This window comes from Oncorhynchus mykiss, unplaced genomic scaffold (assembly GCF_013265735.2).
Source record: "Oncorhynchus mykiss isolate Arlee unplaced genomic scaffold, USDA_OmykA_1.1 un_scaffold_169, whole genome shotgun sequence".
Classification (NCBI taxonomy): Eukaryota; Metazoa; Chordata; class Actinopteri; order Salmoniformes; family Salmonidae; genus Oncorhynchus; species Oncorhynchus mykiss.
This window is the reverse complement of record NW_023493669.1, coordinates 736043-752500: the sequence shown is the minus strand read 5'-3', so window position 1 is coordinate 752500 and position 16458 is coordinate 736043. Positions and strand designations below refer to the sequence as shown.

The 16458-nt window shown below is 46.3% G+C and overlaps 1 protein-coding gene across 1 annotated transcript in view; it reads right to left on the bottom strand.

The window, feature by feature from the left end:
* The window catches only part of LOC118947585 (protein disulfide-isomerase-like), a 70796-nt gene that overhangs the window by 28852 nt on the left and 25486 nt on the right, over positions 1–16458 (bottom strand). The window contains exons 4-6 of the mRNA XM_036972515.1: positions 11646–11783; positions 11382–11489; positions 5201–5326 (exon numbers count right to left, since the gene is read on the bottom strand). Coding sequence (XP_036828410.1) covers positions 5201–5326; positions 11382–11489; positions 11646–11783 — 372 coding nt within the window. The remainder of the gene's footprint in view (positions 1–5200; positions 5327–11381; positions 11490–11645; positions 11784–16458) is intronic.

The window sequence follows — 16458 nt, the reverse complement described above, 5'->3', positions numbered from 1 at the left end:
GAGGGGAGGGAGGAGGTGGAGGGACGGAGAGGGGAGGGAGGTAGGGAGGAGATGGAGGGACGGATAGGTCAGGGAGGAGGTGGAAGGACGGAGAGGGGCGGGAGGAGGTGGAGGGACGGAGAGGGGAGGGGAGGGAGGTAGGGAGGAGTTGGGTGGACGGAGAGGGGAGGGAGGTAGGGAAGAGATGGAGGGGAGTTGAGGTTAGGGAGGTAGGGTGGTAGGGAGGAGATGGAGGGGCGGAGAGGGGAGGGAGGAGGTGGAGGGACTATTATAGTTGTTGCGTTGTAGTACCTGTCGTTCCCCTGTGTATTATAGTAGTTGTGTTGTAGTACCTACAGTTCCCCTGTAGGGGGCAGCAGCAGTGTGTATTATAGTAGTTGTGTTGTAGTACCTATAGTTCCCCTGTAGGGGGCAGCAGCAGTGTGTATTATAGTAGTTGTGTTGTAGTACCTATAGTTCCCCTGTAGAGGGCAGCAGCAGTGTGTATTATAGTAGTTGTGTTGTAGTACCTATAGTTCCCCTGTAGAGGACAGCAGCAGTGTGTATTATAGTAGTTGTGTTGTAGTACCTATAGTTCCCCTGTAGGGGGCAGCAGCAGTGTGTATTATAGTAGTTGTGTTGTAGTACCTGTCGTTCCCCTGTGTATTATAGTAGTTGTGTTGTAGTACCTATAGTTCCCCTGTAGGGGGCAGCAGCAGTGTGTATTATAGTAGTTGTGTTGTAGTACCTATACTTCCCCTGTAGGGGGCAGCAGCAGTGTGTATTATAGTAGTTGTGTTGTAGTACCTATAGTTCCCCTGTAGGGGGCAGCAGCAGTGTGTATTATAGTAGTTGTGTTGTAGTACCTACAGTTCCCCATTAGGGGGCAGCAGCAGTGTGTATTATAGTAGTTGTGTTGTAGTACCTACAGTTCCCCTGTGTATTATAGTAGTTGTGTTGTAGTACCTATAGTTCCCCTGTAGAGGACAGCAGCAGTGTGTATTATAGTAGTTGTGTTGTAGTACCTATAGTTCCCCTGTGTATTATAGTAGTTGTGTTGTAGTACCTATAGTTCCCCTGTAGGGGACAGCAGCAGTGTGTATTATAGTAGTTGTGTTGTAGTACCTATAGTTCCCCTGTGTATTATAGTAGTTGTGTTGTAGTACCTATAGTTCCCCTGTAGGGGGCAGCAGCAGTGTGTATTATAGTAGTTGTGTTGTAGTACCTATAGTTCCCCTGTGTATTATAGTAGTTGTGTTGTAGTACCTATAGTTCCCCTGTAGGGGGCAGAAGCAGTGTGTATTATAGTAGTTGTGTTGTAGTACCTATAGTTCCCCTGTAGGGGGCAGCAGCAGTGTGTATTATAGTAGTTGTGTTGTAGTACCTATAGTTCCCCTGTGTATTATAGTAGTTGTGTTGTAGTACCTATAGTTCCCCTGTAGAGGACAGCAGCAGTGTGTATTATAGTAGTTGTGTTGTAGTACCTATAGTTCCCCTGTGTATTATAGTAGTTGTGTTGTAGTACCTATAGTTCCCCTGTAGGGGGCAGCAGCAGTGTGTATTATAGTAGTTGTGTTGTAGTACCTATAGTTCCCCTGTGTATTATAGTAGTTGTGTTGTAGTACCTATAGTTCCCCTGTAGAGGACAGCAGCAGTGTGTATTATAGTAGTTGTGTTGTAGTACCTATAGTTCCCCTGTGTATTATAGTAGTTGTGTTGTAGTACCTATAGTTCCCCTGTAGGGGACAGCAGCAGTGTGTATTATAGTAGTTGTGTTGTAGTACCTATAGTTCCCCTGTGTATTATAGTAGTTGTGTTGTAGTACCTATAGTTCCCCTGTAGGGGGCAGCAGCAGTGTGTATTATAGTAGTTGTGTTGTAGTACCTATAGTTCCCCTGTGTATTATAGTAGTTGTGTTGTAGTACCTATAGTTCCCCTGTAGGGGGCAGAAGCAGTGTGTATTATAGTAGTTGTGTTGTAGTACCTATAGTTCCCCTGTAGGGGGCAGCAGCAGTGTGTATTATAGTAGTTGTGTTGTAGTACCTATAGTTCCCCTGTGTATTATAGTAGTTGTGTTGTAGTACCTATAGTTCCCCTGTAGAGGACAGCAGCAGTGTGTATTATAGTAGTTGTGTTGTAGTACCTATAGTTCCCCTGTGTATCATAGTAGTTGTGTTGTAGTACCTATAGTTCCCCTGTAGAGGACAGCAGCAGTGTGTATTATAGTAGTTGTGTTGTAGTACCTATAGTTCCCCTGTAGGGGACAGCAGCAGTGTGTATTATAGTAGTTGTGTTGTAGTACCTATAGTTCCCCTGTAGAGGACAGCAGCAGTGTGTATTATAGTAGTTGTGTTGTAGTACCTATAGTTCCCCTGTGTATTATAGTAGTTGTGTTGTAGTACCTATAGTTCCCCTGTAGGGGGCAGCAGCAGTGTGTATTATAGTAGTTGTGTTGTAGTACCTATAGTTCCCCTGTAGGGGGCAGCAGCAGTGTGTATTATAGTAGTTGTGTTGTAGTACCTATAGTTCCCCTGTAGAGGGCAGCAGCAGTGTGTATTATAGTAGTTGTGTTGTAGTACCTATAGTTCCCCTGTAGGGGCAGCAGCAGTGTGTATTATAGTAGTTGTGTTGTAGTACCTATAGTTCCCCTGTAGGGGGCAGCAGCAGTGTGTATTATAGTAGTTGTGTTGTAGTACCTATAGTTCCCCTGTAGGGGGCAGCAGCAGTGTGTATTATAGTAGTTGTGTTGTAGTACCTATAGTTCCCCTGTAGAGGACAGCAGCAGTGTGTATTATAGTAGTTGTGTTGTAGTACCTATAGTTCCCCTGTAGGGGGCAGCAGCAGTGTGTATTATAGTAGTTGTGTTGTAGTACCTATAGTTCCCCTGTAGGGGGCAGCAGCAGTGTGTATTATAGTAGTTGTGTTGTAGTACCTATAGTTCCCCTGTAGAGGGCAGCAGCAGTGTGTATTATAGTAGTTGTGTTGTAGTACCTATAGTTCCCCTGTAGGGGACAGCAGCAGTGTGTATTATAGTAGTTGTGTTGTAGTACCTATAGTTCCCCTGTAGGGGGCAGCAGCAGTGTGTATTATAGTAGTTGTGTTGTAGTACCTATAGTTCCCCTGTAGGGGACAGCAGCAGTGTGTATTATAGTAGTTGTGTTGTAGTACCTATAGTTCCCCTGTAGGGGGCAGCAGCAGTGTGTATTATAGTAGTTGTGTTGTAGTACCTATCGTTCCCCTGTAGGGGGCAGCAGCAGTGTGTATTATAGTAGTTGTGTTGTAGTACCTATAGTTCCCCTGTGTATTATAGTAGTTGTGTTGTAGTACCTACAGTTCCCCTGTAGGGGGCAGCAGCAGTGTGTATTATAGTAGTTGTGTTGTAGAACCTGTCGTTCCCCTGTGTATTATAGTAGTTGTGTTGTAGTACCTATAGTTCCCCTGTAGGGGGCAGCAGCAGTGTGTATTATAGTAGTTGTGTTGTAGTACCTATAGTTCCCCTGTAGAGGGCAGCAGCAGTGTGTATTATAGTAGTTGTGTTGTAGTACCTATAGTTCCCCTGTAGGGGGCAGCAGCAGTGTGTATTATAGTAGTTGTGTTGTAGTACCTATAGTTCCCCTGTGTATTATAGTAGTTGTGTTGTAGTACCTATAGTTCCCCTGTAGGGGACAGCAGCAGTGTGTATTATAGTAGTTGTGTTGTAGTACCTATAGTTCCCCTGTGTATTATAGTAGTTGTGTTGTAGTACCTATAGTTCCCCTGTAGGGGACAGCAGCAGTGTGTATTATAGTAGTTGTGTTGTAGTACCTATAGTTCCCCTGTGTATTATAGTAGTTGTGTTGTAGTACCTATAGTTCCCCTGTAGAGGACAGCAGCAGTGTGTATTATAGTAGTTGTGTTGTAGTACCTATAGTTTCCCTGTAGGGGGCAGCAGCAGTGTGTATTATAGTAGTTGTGTTGTAGTACCTATAGTTCCCCTGTAGAGGGCAGCAGCAGTGTGTATTATAGTAGTTGTGTTGTAGTACCTATAGTTCCCCTGTGTATTATAGTAGTTGTGTTGTAGTACCTATAGTTCCCCTGTAGGGGACAGCAGCAGTGTGTATTATAGTAGTTGTGTTGTAGTACCTATAGTTCCCCTGTAGGGGGCAGCAGCAGTGTGTATTATAGTAGTTGTGTTGTAGTACCTATAGTTCCCCTGTGTATTATAGTAGTTGTGTTGTAGTACCTATAGTTCCCCTGTAGAGGACAGCAGCAGTGTGTATTATAGTAGTTGTGTTGTAGTACCTATAGTTCCCCTGTGTATTATAGTAGTTGTGTTGTAGTACCTATAGTTCCCCTGTAGAGGACAGCAGCAGTGTGTATTATAGTAGTTGTGTTGTAGTACCTATAGTTCCCCTGTGTATTATAGTAGTTGTGTTGTAGTACCTATAGTTCCCCTGTAGAGGACAGCAGCAGTGTGTATTATAGTAGTTGTGTTGTAGTACCTATAGTTCCCCTGTGTATTATAGTAGTTGTGTTGTAGTACCTATAGTTCCCCTGTAGGGGGCAGCAGCAGTGTGTATTATAGTAGTTGTGTTGTAGTACCTATAGTTCCCCTGTGTATTATAGTAGTTGTGTTGTAGTACCTATAGTTCCCCTGTAGAGGACAGCAGCAGTGTGTATTATAGTAGTTGTGTTGTAGTACCTATAGTTCCCCTGTGTATTATAGTAGTTGTGTTGTAGTACCTATAGTTCCCCTGTAGGGGGCAGCAGCAGTGTGTATTATAGTAGTTGTGTTGTAGTACCTATAGTTCCCCTGTGTATTATAGTAGTTGTGTTGTAGTACCTATCGTTCCCCTGTAGGGGGCAGCAGCAGTGTGTATTATAGTAGTTGTGTTGTAGTACCTATAGTTCCCCTGTGTATTATAGTAGTTGTGTTGTAGTACCTATCGTTCCCCTGTAGGGGACAGCAGCAGTGTGTATTATAGTAGTTGTGTTGTAGTACCTATCGTTCCCCTGTAGGGGGCAGCAGCAGTGTGTATTATAGTAGTTGTGTTGTAGTACCTATAGTTCCCCTGTAGGGGGCAGCAGCAGTGTGTATTATAGTAGTTGTGTTGTAGTACCTATAGTTCCCCTGTAGAGGACAGCAGCAGTGTGTATTATAGTAGTTGTGTTGTAGTACCTATAGTTCCCCTGTAGGGGGCAGCAGCAGTGTGTATTATAGTAGTTGTGTTGTAGTACCTACCTTTCCCCTGTAGGAGGCAGCAGCAGCCTGGAAGTCAGAGTAGACCGTCTGAAACCGTTCATCAGTCTTATTGACAAACAGAATGGCGTGATTTAACACTGGAGAGGAGAGGATACGGCTGGCTGTCTGGAGGGAGGGAGATAGAGATAGAGAGAGAGAGAGAGAGAGAGAGAGAGAGAGAAACACCAAATAATGCATGCAGAGCAGAATTAGGCCGATACCCACTATTTATCAAAATCCAGAAAAGAGCAGTTAATAAATTCTACAACCAAAAGGAAGCGATTCCCAAACCTTCCATAACAAAGCCATCACCTACAGAGAGATGAACCTGGAGAAGAGTCCCCTAAGCAAGCTGGTCCTGGGGCTCTGTTCACAAACAGACCCCACAGAGCCATCACCTACTGAGAGATGAACCTGGAGAAGAGTCCCCTAAGCAAGCTGGTCCTGGGGCTCTGTTCACAAACACAAGCAGACCCCACAGAGCCATCACCTACTGAGAGATGAACCTGGAGAAGAGTCCCCTAAGCAAGCTGGTCCTGGGGCTCTGTTCACAAACACAAGCAGACCCCACAGAGCCATCACCTACAGAGAGATGAACCTGGAGAAGAGTCCCCTAAGCAAGCTGGTCCTGGGGCTCTGTTCACAAGCAGACCCCACAGAGCCATCACCTACAGAGAGATGAACCTGGAGAAGAGTCCCCTAAGCAAGCTGGTCCTGGGGCTCTGTATACAAGCAGACCCCACAGAGCCATCACCTACAGAGAGATGAACCTGGAGAAGAGTCCCCTAAGCAAGCTGGTCCTGGGGCTCTGTTCACAAACAGACCCCACAGAGCCTTCACCTACAGAGAGATGAACCTGGAGAAGAGTCCCCTAAGCAAGCTGGTCCTGGGGCTCTGTTCACAAGCAGACCCCACAGAGCCATCACCTACAGAGAGATGAACCTGGAGAAGAGTCCCCTAAGCAAGCTGGTCCTGGGGCTCTGTTCACAAGCAGACCCCACAGAGCCATCACCTACAGAGAGATGAACCTGGAGAAGAGTCCCCTAAGCAAGCTGGTCCTGGGGCTCTGTTCACAAACACACCCCACAGAGCCATCACCTACAGAGAGATGAACCTGGAGAAGAGTCCCCTAAGCAAGCTGGTCCTGGGGCTCTGTTCACAAACACACCCCACAGAGCCATCACCTACAGAGAGATGAACCTGGAGAAGAGTCCCCTAAGCAAGCTGGTCCTGGGGCTCTGTTCACAAACACAAACACACCCTACAGAGCCATCACCTACAGAGAGATGCACCTGGAGAAGAGTCCCCTAAGCAAGCTGGTCCTGGGGCTCTGTTCACAAACACAAGCAGACCCCACAGAGCCATCACCTACAGAGAGATGAACCTGGAGAAGAGTCCCCTAAGCAAGCTGGTCCTGGGGCTCTGTTCACAAACACAAGCAGACCCCACAGAGCCATCACCTACAGAGAGATGAACCTGGAGAAGAGTCCCCTAAGCAAGCTGGTCCTGGGGCTCTGTTCACAAGCAGACCCCACAGAGCCATCACCTACAGAGAGATGAACCTGGAGAAGAGTCCCCTAAGCAAGCTGGTCCTGGGGCTCTGTTCACAAACACACCCCACAAAGCCATCACCTACAGAGAGATGAACCTGGAGAAGAGTCCCCTAAGCAAGCTGGTCCTGGGGCTCTGTTCACAAACACAAGCAGACCCCACAGAGTCATCACCTACAGAGAGATGAACCTGGAGAAGAGTCCCCTAAGCAAGCTGGTCCTGGGGCTCTGTTCACAAACACAAACACGCCCCACAGAGAGATGAACCTGGAGAAGAGTCCCCTAAGCAAGCTGGTCCTGGGGCTCTGTTCACAAACACACCCCACAGAGCCATCACCTACAGAGAGATGAACCTGGAGAAGAGTCCCCTAAGCAAGCTGGTCCTGGGGCTCTGTTCACAAACACAAACACACCCTACAGAGCCATCACCTACAGAGAGATGCACCTGGAGAAGAGTCCCCTAAGCAAGCTGGTCCTGGGGCTCTGTTCACAAACACAAGCAGACCCCACAGAGCCATCACCTACAGAGAGATGAACCTGGAGAAGAGTCCCCTAAGCAAGCTGGTCCTGGGGCTCTGTTCACAAACACAAGCAGACCCCACAGAGCCATCACCTACAGAGAGATGAACCTGGAGAAGAGTCCCCTAAGCAAGCTGGTCCTGGGGCTCTGTTCACAAGCAGACCCCACAGAGCCATCACCTACAGAGAGATGAACCTGGAGAAGAGTCCCCTAAGCAAGCTGGTCCTGGGGCTCTGTTCACAAACACACCCCACAAAGCCATCACCTACAGAGAGATGAACCTGGAGAAGAGTCCCCTAAGCAAGCTGGTCCTGGGGCTCTGTTCACAAACACAAGCAGACCCCACAGAGCCATCACCTACAGAGAGATGTACCTGGAGAAGAGTCCCCTAAGCAAGCTGGTCCTGGGGCTCTGTTCACAAACACAAGCAGACCCCACAGAGCCCCAGGACAGCAGCACAATTAGACCCAACCAAATCATGAGAAAACAAAAAGATAATTACTTGACCCATTGGAAAGAATTAACAAAAAAAACAGAGCAAACTAGAATGCTACAGTGCATTGCAAAAGTATTCGGCCCCCTTGAACTTTGCGACCTTTTGCCACATTTCAGGCTTCAAACATAAAGATATAAAACTGTATTTTTTTGTGAAGAATCAACAACAAGTGGGACACAATCATGAAGTGGAACGACATTAATTGGATATTTCTAACTTTTTTAACAAATCAAAAACTGAAAAATTGGCGTGCAAAATTATTCAGCCCCTTTACTTTCAGTGCAGCAAACTCTCTCCAGAAGTTCAGTGAGGATCTCTGAATGATCCAATGTTGACCTAAATGACTAATGATGATAAATACAATCCACCTGTGTGTAATCAAGTCTCCGTATAAATGCACCTGCACTGTGATAGTCTCAGAGGTCCGTTAAAAGCGCAGAGAGCATCATGAAGAACAAGGAACACACCAGGCAGGTCCGAGATACTGCTGTGAAGAAGTTTAAAGCCGGATTTGGATACAAAAAGATTTCCCAAGCTTTAAACATCCCAAGACCTGGACGTCCCTCTAAACTTTCAGCTCATACAAGGAGAAGACTGATCAGAGATGCAGCCAAGAGGCCCATGATCACTCTGGATGAACTGCAGAGATCTACAGCTGAGGTGGGAGACTCTGTCCATAGGACAACAATCAGTCGTATATTGCACAAATCTGGCCTTTATGGAAGAGTGGCAAGAAGAAAGCCATTTCTTAAAGATATCCATAAAAAGTGTCGTTTAAAGTTTGCCACAAGCCACCTGGGAGACACACCAAACATGTGGAAGAAGGTGCTCTGGTCAGATGAAACCAAAATTGAACTTTTTGGCAACAATGCAAAACGTTATGTTTGGAGTAAAAGCAACACAGCTGAACACATCATTCCCATCCCCAATGGAGACATTGTAAAGCTAGCTAGTGGAGACATTTTAAAGCTAGCTAGCGGAGACATTTTAAAGCTAGCTAGTGGAGACATTTTAAAGCTAGCTAGTGGAGACATTTTAAAGCTAGCTAGTGGAGACATTTTAAAGCTAGCTAGTGGAGATATTTTAAAGCTAGCTAGTGGAGACATTTTAAAGCTAGCTAGTGGAGACATTTTAAAGCTAGCTAGTGGAGACATTTTAAAGCTAGCTAGTGGAGACATTTTAAAGCTAGCTAGTGGAGACATTTTAAAGCTAGCTAGTGGAGACATTTTAAAGCTAGCTAGTGGAGACATTGTAAAGCTAGCTAGTGGAGACATTTTAAAGCTAGCTAGTGGAGACATTTTAAAGCTAGCTAGTGGAGACATTTTAAAGCTAGCTAGTGGAGACATTTTAAAGCTAGCTAGTGGAGATATTTTAAAGCTAGCTAGTTGAGACATTTTAAAGCTAGCTAGTGGAGACATTTTAAAGCTAGCTAGTGGAGACATTTTAAAGCTAGCTAGTGGAGACATTTTAAAGCTAGCTAGTGGAGACATTTTATAGCTAGCTAGTGGAGACATTGTAAAGCTAGCTAGTGGAGACATTTTATAGCTAGCTAGTGGAGACATTTTAAAGCTAGCTAGTGGAGACATTTTAAAGCTAGCTAGTGGAGACATTGTAAAGCTAGCTAGTGGAGACATTTTAAAGCTAGCTAGTGGATACATTTTAAAGCTAGCTAGTGGAGACATTGTAAAGCTAGCTAGTGGAGACATTTTAAAGCTAGCTAGTGGAGACATTGTAAAGCTAGCTAGTGGAGACATTTTAAAGCTAGCTAGCGGAGACATTTTAAAGCTAGCTAGTGGAGACATTTTAAAGCTAGCTAGTGGAGACATTTTAAAGCTAGCTAGCGGAGACATTTTAAAGCTAGCTAGTGGAGACATTTTAAAAATAGCTAGTTGAGACATTTTAAAGCTAGCTAGTGGAGACATTTTAAAGCTAGCTAGTGGAGACATTTTAAAGCTAGCTAGTGGAGATATTTTAAAGCTAGCTAGTTGAGACATTTTAAAGCTAGCTAGTGGAGACATTTTAAAGCTAGCTAGTGGAGACATTTTAAAGCTAGCTAGTGGAGACATTTTAAAGCTAGCTAGTGGAGACATTTTAAAGCTAGCTAGCGGAGACATTTTAAAGCTAGCTAGTGGAGACATTTTAAAGCTAGCTAGTGGAGACATTTTAAAGCTAGCTAGCGGAGACATTTTAAAGCTAGCTAGTGGAGACATTTTAAAGCTAGCTAGTTGAGACATTTTAAAGCTAGCTAGTGGAGACATTTTAAAGCTAGCTAGTGGAGACATTTTAAAGCTAGCTAGTGGAGATATTTTAAAGCTAGCTAGTTGAGACATTTTAAAGCTAGCTAGTGGAGACATTTTAAAGCTAGCTAGTGGAGACATTTTAAAGCTAGCTAGTGGAGACATTTTAAAGCTAGCTAGTGGAGACATTTTATAGCTAGCTAGTGGAGACATTGTAAAGCTAGCTAGTGGAGACATTTTATAGCTAGCTAGTGGAGACATTTTAAAGCTAGCTAGTGGAGACATTTTAAAGCTAGCTAGTGGAGACATTGTAAAGCTAGCTAGTGGAGACATTTTAAAGCTAGCTAGTGGAGACATTTTAAAGCTAGCTAGTGGAGACATTGTAAAGCTAGCTAGTGGAGACATTTTAAAGCTAGCTAGTGGAGACATTGTAAAGCTAGCTAGTGGAGACATTTTAAAGCTAGCTAGCGGAGACATTTTAAAGCTAGCTAGCGGAGACATTTTAAAGCTAGCTAGTGGAGACATTTTAAAGCTAGCTAGCGGAGACATTTTAAAGCTAGCTAGTGGAGACATTTTAAAGCTAGCTGGTTGAGACATTTTAAAGCTAGCTAGTGGAGACATTTTAAAGCTAGCTAGTGGAGACATTTTAAAGCTAGCTAGTGGAGACAATTTAAAGCTAGCTAGTGGAGACATTTTAAAGCTAGCTAGTTGAGACATTTTAATGCTAGCTAGTTGAAACATTTTAAAGCTAGCTAGTTGAGACATTTTAAAGCTAGCTAGTGGAGACATTGTAAAGCTAGCTAGTGGAGACATTTTAAAGCTAGCTAGTGGAGACATTTTAAAGCTAGCTAGTGGAGACATTGTAAAGCTAGCTAGTGGAGACATTTTAAAGCTAGCTAGTGGAGACATTGTAAAGCTAGCTAGTGGAGACATTTTAAAGCTAGCTAGTGGAGACATTTTAAAGCTAGCTAGTGGAGACATTTTAAAGCTAGCTAGTTGAGACATTTTAAAGCTAGCTAGTGGAGACATTTTAAAGCTAGCTAGTTGAGACATTTTAAAGCTAGCTAGTTGAGACATTTTAAAGCTAGCTAGTGGAGACATTTTAAAGCTAGCTAGTTGAGACATTTTAAAGCTAGCTAGTGGATACATTTTAAAGCTAGCTAGTGGAGACATTTTAAAGCTAGCTAGTGGAGACAATTTATAGCTGGCTAGTGGAGACATTTCATGCTGAGGAATGACTTTACAAATCTCCATCTGCTACACATGCGTCTGGGCATGTGTGTGTACGTATGAGTGTGTATTTTATGTGAGTGTATTTTATGTGAGTGTATTTTATGTGAGTGTATTTTATGTGAGTGTATTTTATGTGAGTGTGTACCTGTCCGTTGTATTCAGTAACCAGCTCCAGTTGATGAACGGTGATGAAGGAGATGAGATCCTCTTTAGTCATCTGACTGGTTACCTTCAATACCTGTACAGGGGTAGACTACACACACAGGTTACCTTCAATACCTGTACAAGGGTAGGGTAGGGTAGGGTAGACGAGACAAGACCAGACCAGACCAGACAGACAGACAGACAGACAGACAGAGCGACAGAGCGACAGACAGACAGACAGACACGACCTCTGTCTCTGACTAACCTGTCGGACTAGCAGCACGGAGTCTTGTGTGATGTCATACTTCCTGAAGATGTCTTGGTTCCGGGTCACAGAGAAAGGGAGGTCAGGGAGGTCAACGGCGGCGGCGTAGAAAACCTCCACACGACCCCGCTCCACGTCCTAGACAAACACAAACACAGAGACGTTTCAAATACTGTCTGGAGGGAGGTAGGGATGCTCCACGTCCTAGACTAACACAGAGACGTTTCTAATACTGTCTGGAGGGAGGTAGGGACGCTCCACGTCCTAGACAAACACAGAGACGTTTCAAATACTGTCTAGAGGGAGGTAGGGACGCTCCACGTCCTAGACAAACACAAACACAGAGACGTTTAAAATACTGTCTGGAGGGAGGTAGGGACGCTCCACGTCCTAGACAAACACAGAGACGTTTCATATACTGTCTGGAGGGAGGTAGGGACGCTCCACGTCCTAGACAAACACAGAGACGTTTCTAATACTGTCTGGAGGGAGGTAGGGACGCTCCACGTCCTAGACAAACACAAACACAGAGACGTTTCAAATACTGTCTGGAGGGAGGTAGGGACGCTCCACGTCCTAGACTAACACAGAGACGTTTCAAATACTGTCTGGAGGGAGGTAGGGACGCTCCACGTCCTAGACTAACACAAACACAGAGACGTTTAAAATACTGTCTGGAGGGAGGTAGGGACGCTCCACGTCCTAGACTAACACAGAGACGTTTCAAATACTGTCTGGAGGGAGGTAGGGACGCTCCACGTCCTAGACAAACACAGAGACGTTTCAAATACTGTCTGGAGGGAGGTAAGGACGCTCCACGTCCTAGACAAACACAGACACGTTTCAAATACTGTCTGGAGGGAGGTAGGGACGCTCCACGTCCTAGACTAACACAGACACAGAGACGTTTCAAATACAGTCTGGAGGGAGGTAGGGACGCTCCACGTCCTAGACTAACACAGACACAGAGATGTTTCTAATACTGTCTGGAGGGAGGTAGGGACGCTCCACGTCCTAGACTAACACAGACACAGAGACGTTTCAAATACTGTCTGGAGGGAGGTAGGGACGCTCCACGTCCTAGACAAACACAGACACAGAGATGTTTCTAATACTGTCTGGAGGGAGGTAGGGACGCTCCACGTCCTAGACTAACACAGAGACGTTTCTAATACTGTCTGGAGGGAGGTAGGGACGCTCCACGTCCTAGACTAACACAGAGACGTTTCTAATACTGTCTAGAGGGAGGTAGGGACGCTCCACGTCCTAGACAAACACAGAGACGTTTCAAATACTGTCTGGAGGGAGGTAGGGACGCTCCACGTCCTAGACTAACACAGACACAGAGACGTTTCTAATACTGTCTGGAGGGAGGTAGGGACGCTCCACGTCCTAGACAAACACAGAGACGTTTCAAATACTGTCTGGAGGGAGGTAGGGACGCTCCACGTCCTAGACTAACACAGAGACGTTTCTAATACTGTCTGGAGGGAGGTAGGGACGCTCCACGTCCTAGACTAACACAGAGACGTTTCTAATACTGTCTGGAGGGAGGTAGGGACGCTCCACGTCCTAGACAAACACAGAGACGTTTCATATACTGTCTGGAGGGAGGTAGGGACGCTCCACGTCCTAGACTAACACAGAGACGTTTCTAATACTGTCTGGAGGGAGGTAGGGACGCTCCACGTCCTAGACTAACACAGAGACGTTTCAAATACTGTCTGGAGGGAGGTAGGGACGCTCCACGTCCTAGACTAACACAAACACAGAGACGTTTCTAATACTGTCTGGAGGGAGGTAGGGACGCTCCAAGTCCTAGACTAACACAGAGACGTTTCTAATACTGTCTGGAGGGAGGTAGGGACGCTCCACGTCCTAGACAAACACAGAGACGTTTCAAATACTGTCTGGAGGGAGGTAGGGACGCTCTACGTCCTAGACAAACACAGACACAGAGACGTTTCTAATACTGTCTGGAGGGAGGTAGGGACGCTCCACGTCCTAGACAAACACAGAGACGTTTCATATACTGTCTGGAGGGAGGTAGGGACGCTCCACGTCCTAGACAAACACAGAGACGTTTCAAATACTGTCTGGAGGGAGGTAGGGATGCTCCACGTCCTAGACTAACACAAACACAGAGACGTTTCAAATACTGTCTGGAGGGAGGTAGGGACGCTCCACGTCCTAGACAAACACAGAGACGTTTCATATACTGTCTGGAGGGAGGGAGGGACGCTCCACGTCCTAGACTAACACAGAGACATTTCTAATACTGTCTGGAGGGAGGTAGGGACGCTCCACGTCCTAGACAAACACAGAGACGTTTCTAATACTGTCTGGAGGGAGGTAGGGACGCTCCACGTCCTAGACAAACACAAACACAGAGACGTTTCAAATACTGTCTGGAGGGAGGTAGGGACGCTCCACGTCCTAGACAAACACAGAGACGTTTCTAATACTGTCTGGAGGGAGGTAGGGACGCTCCACGTCCTAGACAAACACAGAGACGTTTCATATACTGTCTGGAGGGAGGTAGGGACGCTCCACGTCCTAGACTAACACAAACACAGAGACGTTTCAAATACTGTCTAGAGGGAGGTAGGGACGCTCCACGTCCTAGACTAACACAGAGACGTTTCAAATACTGTCTGGAGGGAGGTAGGGACGCTCCACGTCCTAGACTAACACAGAGACGTTTCAAATACTGCCTGGAGGGAGGTAGGGACGCTCCACGTCCTAGACAAACACAGACACAGAGACGTTTCAAATACTGTCTGGAGGGAGGTAGGGACGCTCCACGTCCTAGACTAACACAGAGACGTTTCAAATACTGTCTGGAGGGAGGTAGGGACGCTCCACGTCCTAGACAAACACAAACACAGAGACGTTTCTAATACTGTCTGGAGGGAGGTAGGGACGCTCCACGTCCTAGACTAACACAGAGACGTTTCTAATACTGTCTGGAGGGAGGTAGGGACGCTCCACGTCCTAGACAAACACAGAGACGTTTCAAATACGGTCTGGAGGGAGGTAGGGACGCTCCACGTCCTAGACTAACACAGAGACGTTTCAAATACTGTCTAGAGGGAGGTAGGGACGCTCCACGTCCTAGACTAACACAGAGACGTTTCTAATACTGTCTGGAGGGAGGTAGGGACGCTCCACGTCCTAGACAAACACAGAGACGTTTCAAATACTGTCTGGAGGGAGGTAGGGACGCTCCACGTCCTAGACTAACACAGAGACGTTTCAAATACTGTCTGGAAGGAGGTAGGGACGCTCCACGTCCTAGACTAACACAAACACAGAGATGTTTCAAATACTGTCTGGAGGGAGGTAGGGACGCTCCAAGTCCTAGACAAACACAGAGACGTTTCAAATACTGTCTGGAGGGAGGTAGGGACGCTCCACGTCCTAGACTAACACAGAGACGTTTCAAATACTGTCTGGAGGGAGGTAGGGACGCTCCACGTCCTAGACTAACACAGAGACGTTTCTAATACTGTCTGGAGGGAGGTAGGGACGCTCCACGTCCTAGACTAACACAGAGACGTTTCAAATACTGTCTGGAGGGAGGTAGGGACGCTCCACGTCCTAGACTAACACAGAGACGTTTCAAATGCTGTCTAGAGGGAGGTAGGGTCGCTCCACGTCCTAGACGAACACAGACACAGAGACGTTTCAAATACTGTCTAGAGGGAGGTAGGGATGCTCCACGTCCTAGACTAACACAGAGACGTTTCTAATACTGTCTGGAGGGAGGTAGGGACGCTCCACGTCCTAGACAAACACAGACACAGAGACGTTTCAAATACTGTCTGGAGGGAGGTAGGGATGCTCCACGTCCTAGACTAACACAGAGACGTTTCTAATACTGTCTGGAGGGAGGTAAGGACGCTCCACGTCCTAGACTAACACAAACACAGAGACGTTTCTAATACTGTCTGGAGGGAGGTAGGGACGCTCCACGTCCTAGACTAACACAGAGATGTTTCAAATACTTTCTAGAGGGAGGTAGGGACGCTCCACGTCCTAGACTAACACAGAGACGTTTCAAATACTGTCTGGAGGGAGGTAGGGACGCTCCACGTCCTAGACTAACACAGAGACGTTTCAAATACTGTCTGGAGGGAGGTAAGGACGCTCCACGTCCTAGACAAACACAGAGACGTTTCTAATACTGTCTGGAGGGAGGTAGGGATGCTCCACGTCCTAGACTAACACAGAGACGTTTCAAATACTGTCTGGAGGGAGGTAGGGACGCTCCACGTCCTAGACTAACACAGAGACGTTTCAAATACTGTCTGGAGGGAGGTAGGGACGCTCCACGTCCTAGACTAACACAGAGACGTTTCATATACTGTCTGGAGGGAGGTAGGGACGCTCCACGTCCTAGACTAACACAAATACAGAGACGTTTCAAATACTTTCTGGAGGGAGGTAGGGACGCTCCACGTCCTAGACAAACACAGAGACGTTTCAAATACTGTCTAGAGGGAGGTAGGGACGCTCCACGTCCTAGACAAACACAGAGACGTTTCTAATACTGTCTAGAGGGAGGTAAGGACGCTCCACGTCCTAGACTAACACAGAGACGTTTCTAATACTGTCTGGAGGGAGGTAGGGACGCTCCACGTCCTAGACAAACACAGAGACGTTTCATATACTGTCTGGAGGGAGGTAGGGACGCTCCACGTCCTAGACAAACACAGAGACGTTTCTAATACTGTCTGGAGGGAGGTAGGGACGCTCCACGTCCTAGACAAACACAAACACAGAGACGTTTCAAATACTGTCTGGAGGGAGG